Here is a 4,441-nt window from a genome sequence, read left to right on the forward strand (position 1 = left end):
GATCTTCTGAGGTCCCTTCCAGCACTAATGTCTATGAAATATAGATCTGTCTGTCTGTCTAGAGAGATACATTATATATAGAAAGATTGTGTGTAGCAAAGGTGCATGTGTGTGTATAGATATCTACACAGAGAGACAGATGTGTGTGTGTGTGTGTGTATATGAGACAGAGACAGAGAGAGAGAGAGAGAGAGAGAGGCAGAGAGAGGTTGTGTGTGGGTGCATGTATGTATATATCAATATATCTATACATTTTGGTTACACAATTATGTGCTGATAGCATTAAAACACAGGTGTAATGTGTATATAAAAGAGAGATTTACAGTATATCAGTTTAGCACATGTTTAATGTTTCACGAATGATTAAAAAATATTGAAATGTTTTGTGTCGGCCTACTGCTTTATTTTAATTGCAAGAATCACTAATGGTATTCTCAGACTCATACTCAAGGCTATAGGTATGGCCTGTATTTTTCTTATAGTAGTTTACCGTAGTCTAGGTACAACGTAAAATGTGTATTTAGAAAAATAATTAAACAAGAGTCTGCATGACCACTGAACTAAACATCATTCCTTTCACGTTAGCATACATTTATGGCAATCCCATGCATCTGAGTAATTTTCGTAGGGTAATTGTTTTATTCAGTTCTGTGTGTGGAAAAACTGAGTAGTTAATTTCAACATAGCATGTTTTGCTTTATTTATTAATGCACCATGTAAGCATTTAATGGTTCTATTTATTAATGCTTTTTGCTACATTTATGTTTGTAATGGGACATGGGGGACCTCCAATTTTCTCTTTGCCCAGGACCCCAGTAAATCTTAATCTGCCACTGCCCCCTTATCTCCTCATGTTTTCTGCAGCACCCTTTCTAAGGATCTCATAGCACCCTTGTTGAGGATTACTGGTCTAAAGTCCAAGGAGGCAATGTCCCATTGACAGTCAATGGGGTTATGAAAAGCATGTTTAGATTTCCCAAGTGCTTTTGAGGAGGATCACACTTGAACCCACCCTGTCTCCCTTGACTCTTACTCATGCACCAACCCCAAAGTCACTCCAGTAGGTACGCCCTGTATATCTGCTCTCAGGCAAGCCAAAAGCAAAGAGCTGGGGAGCACCTGTTAGAGAACACCCCCGTAGCACCTTCACTATCACATTCTACTTTCTGTGCTCATACCTTGGGGACAGGGCGTTTACACAATTCCCACATTTAATAAATGTGTATTATTATCTGTAGTGTTCTGTTTTACCATCTGTTTTTCCTATTGCTCAGCTATCTGTTGTCACACTAAGCCCTTCAAACATTATGCTCTCTTCAAACTATATTTTTTAAATTCTGATTTAAGGGAATACTGTGCTTTAAGACTTCTTTGTATCCTAGAAAGTGTGTTGAGTTGCTGCAAGTTAGATTACCAGCCCACATAATCGGTGAAGAGCTGACTTCATCTTTTGTGCTTTCCTACATTCTCCTGGAACTCCCAATTTAGTCTAAGCCTTCTTTTTTCCATTATATTTTTAAATAATTGTTCCCACTTTTTGGTATATTTTCTTCCCATTAAAGTAAACTGCAACTTATGAACTAAACAAAACATTTAGTGATGCAATAGACTTTTATTATGCAAAGCAGGAAGCAAATCAATAATTTATTCATTCTTAATGATTCTCCCACTGATGTGAAAAACCGAATTTCTACTGTAATAAAAATATCCAGCCTTTCTAAATTACAGTTGCAGTCTTTGATTCTGTGACCTTTTGGAAGTATAGCTGGCTACACACCTGGTAGATTTTTCATGTGCTTACCTGCCATTTATAAATCTAAATGTTTTACTTGAAGGCAGGTAGTTTTTGTTCTAATCTTTCATGAGAGCCTTCTTTCACAAACTAATCTTAAGAAAGCTCAATTTAAATAGCATTTGAGTCATAACATCAACTGTGAAAATTAAAAAAACTCAAAGCTGAGCACAAATACTCACTTTAATTTTTGAAGACCCTGAACTTCAGCTTGTTACAAAACCACATACTATCAAAACCTTTCTCTAGCATTGTTGTAGCTCCTTTTTCCACCTGATGTTCTTGGTCCTGTAGAGAGCTCTATACAGACACAGCCCCAATGATTCAAGGCTTCTTATGCATGAAAAGGGGACTAACCTGAAAGAAACCTTACTCCAGGGTCAGGGACTGTACTTGTTTTTAATCACCTTACCCTAGCAAATTTAGTTCTTAATCAAAACTATAGAGAACATCAAGGTCTAGCAGGAAGAACAAACTTTCCACACAGTTCAACAGAATGAATACTCACATTTTCTTGAACTTGAATAGACCAATCTCCAAGTGGGGGGCTTGTTGATAATTGAAAGTTTTTGGAAACCACACCCAAATCACCTTTCTCTGCCAACCACTGCTGAATCAAATTCCCTCGAGGGTCCTAAAATAAAGTCCATTTTGTATATGAGTGCTGCAAGAGTATGACTTAGCACGAAAATCGGATGACTATACTTTGCCATATGTTCAGACTTTAAACACTGATTCCAGCTTACTACTACATTCCCAGTACACTCACCCGGATGTATATGCTTAATAAAGCTCTATAGGGTTTGAGATCAGGATAGATGGTCACAATCCGAAACTTCACTTCTTGCCCTGGTTTATAGAAAGACTTGTCAGTCTGGATGAAGACAGAAATACTCTTGGACTCAAATAACAGTTTGGTCCTGTTAGAGAATATGTGACGGCCCTCAGCATGCCCTTCCACCAGTAACACATAATCTCCAGAAGCACTGTTCAAAGGCAGCTGAAAAGAAAACAGTAATTCAGTGTTACACCCTCACAGGCAGTAACTTGCAAACATGAAAAGAGAGCTTGTTTCATAAACATTTGTCTTGTTATTCTCAGACATTTTCCTAAACTTGTCAATTAAGTTCACAAAGAATTAAACAAGATTTCAGTGCAAATGCAGTGCTACACCTTTGAATATGGCACAGCTCTATGAAAAATCCTCTTTTCAGATAATGTTGTACCAAATATATCCAGCTAAGATTTTAATCAGAGTCTTTGGAAAGTTTGCAACTATTGGCTCACTGTAGCCAAAAGTAATCTCATCAACTGCACCCTCAAAAACATCTCTGTAGGCTGACTCAGATATACAGCCAATTGGATTACTTGTTTTTACAGGGGTATAGGTTATAGCCATGTTGGCCTAAGGACACAGGTAGCAGAAGGAGGGGCTAACAGGGTTCAGCCCCCCCAAACACCAGGCAGCAGCAGGCATTGCATTAGGGAAGCCTGGCCACAGGGTCCTGCAGCAGGGGGAAAAGGGTAGGAACACTGAACTACCCTGCACACTCACAGCCAGGATCGCAGCCAACCCAGCCACAGGCAGGTACATTTATTTTAATGTCTTTCTTATTTCCATGGGCTTGGGGGAGGGCAGATCAAGAACCCCACAGTACAGGAGAGAGTGGGGTAGGGGAAGGACAAATCATTCACCCCTGCCCCAACCCACTCCTTCCTGTACCGTGGGGATTGTCCCATGACCTGGCCCGGTCAGTGGCGGGCCATGGGACAATCAGAGCCCAGCACCTCCTCCAGAGGTGTGGTGCCAGGCAGCCAAGGGCAGGAGGACACGTGGGCCCCCGATCTTGGCACGGGCAAGGGCAGGCCACAGCTGCGACCTGGGCTCAGCCTCTGCTCCATGTCTCTGTGCCTCATTGCCACTGCTTTCAAAGCAGCTGACGCTGCCATGTGCCTCACTGCCCAGCCCTGAGACACATGGCAGCACCCGCTACTTTCGAAATGGTGGCAGTGAGGTGTAGAGACACAGAGCAAAGGCTGAGCCCAGGCCACACCTGCAGCCTACCCTTGCACGTGCAAAGATCAAGGGGCCACATGCCTCCCCCCTCCCCCCCTGGCTGCCCAGCGCTGCACCTCTGGAGGAGCCACTGGGCTCTTCCTGGGGACAACGCAGGGCAGAGCAAGGTTGGCACAGGGGTCCTGGGGGCTCCATCCACTCCAGCCCAACAGTGCAGGTGAGACTGGCCCTGCTCCGGCTGCCAGCTCTGGGTCCCCCCAGCCAGTGCACAGCCAGGGCCAGGAGGCAGCCAGAGCCAGGAGGCAGCTGGGGCCGGGGCCGGGACTGGGGCCAGGGCAGCTGGGAAGTGGCCAAAGGCAGCATGGCCAGTGCTACTGCGGCTGGAAGGCAGCCATGACTGGTGCACCGAGAGCCAGGAGGCAGCTGTGGCCAGCGCAACATCAAGGGCTTATGTGGTCAGGGCTAGGAGGGGGCCGGGGGCAGGGCAGTGGCCGGGGGCAAGGCAATGCCACTCCCCCTTGGCCCTTTCCCCTCCCCCCTCAGACTTCCCCATGTGGGGGCCATATGTGCGTGCATGCACACATGCACGCTCAGCCTCCCCTCCCCCCCAAAAACGTTCTTCCTCCGCCTAT

The 4,441-nt window shown here is 44.7% G+C and overlaps 1 protein-coding gene across 1 annotated transcript in view; it reads right to left on the minus strand.

Annotated features, from left to right (window-relative positions):
• The window catches only part of CD109 (CD109 molecule), a 130,607-nt gene that overhangs the window by 74,109 nt on the left and 52,057 nt on the right, over positions 1–4,441 (minus strand). Inside the window, exons 3-4 of the mRNA XM_019520330.1 lie at positions 2,562–2,792; positions 2,301–2,426 (exon numbers count right to left, since the gene is read on the minus strand). Coding sequence (XP_019375875.1) covers positions 2,301–2,426; positions 2,562–2,792 — 357 coding nt within the window. The remainder of the gene's footprint in view (positions 1–2,300; positions 2,427–2,561; positions 2,793–4,441) is intronic.

The sequence above is a fragment of the Gavialis gangeticus genome, unplaced genomic scaffold (assembly GCF_001723915.1).
Source record: "Gavialis gangeticus isolate Ggan-Ray unplaced genomic scaffold, GavGan_comp1, whole genome shotgun sequence".
NCBI classification, from domain to species: domain Eukaryota; kingdom Metazoa; phylum Chordata; order Crocodylia; family Gavialidae; genus Gavialis; species Gavialis gangeticus.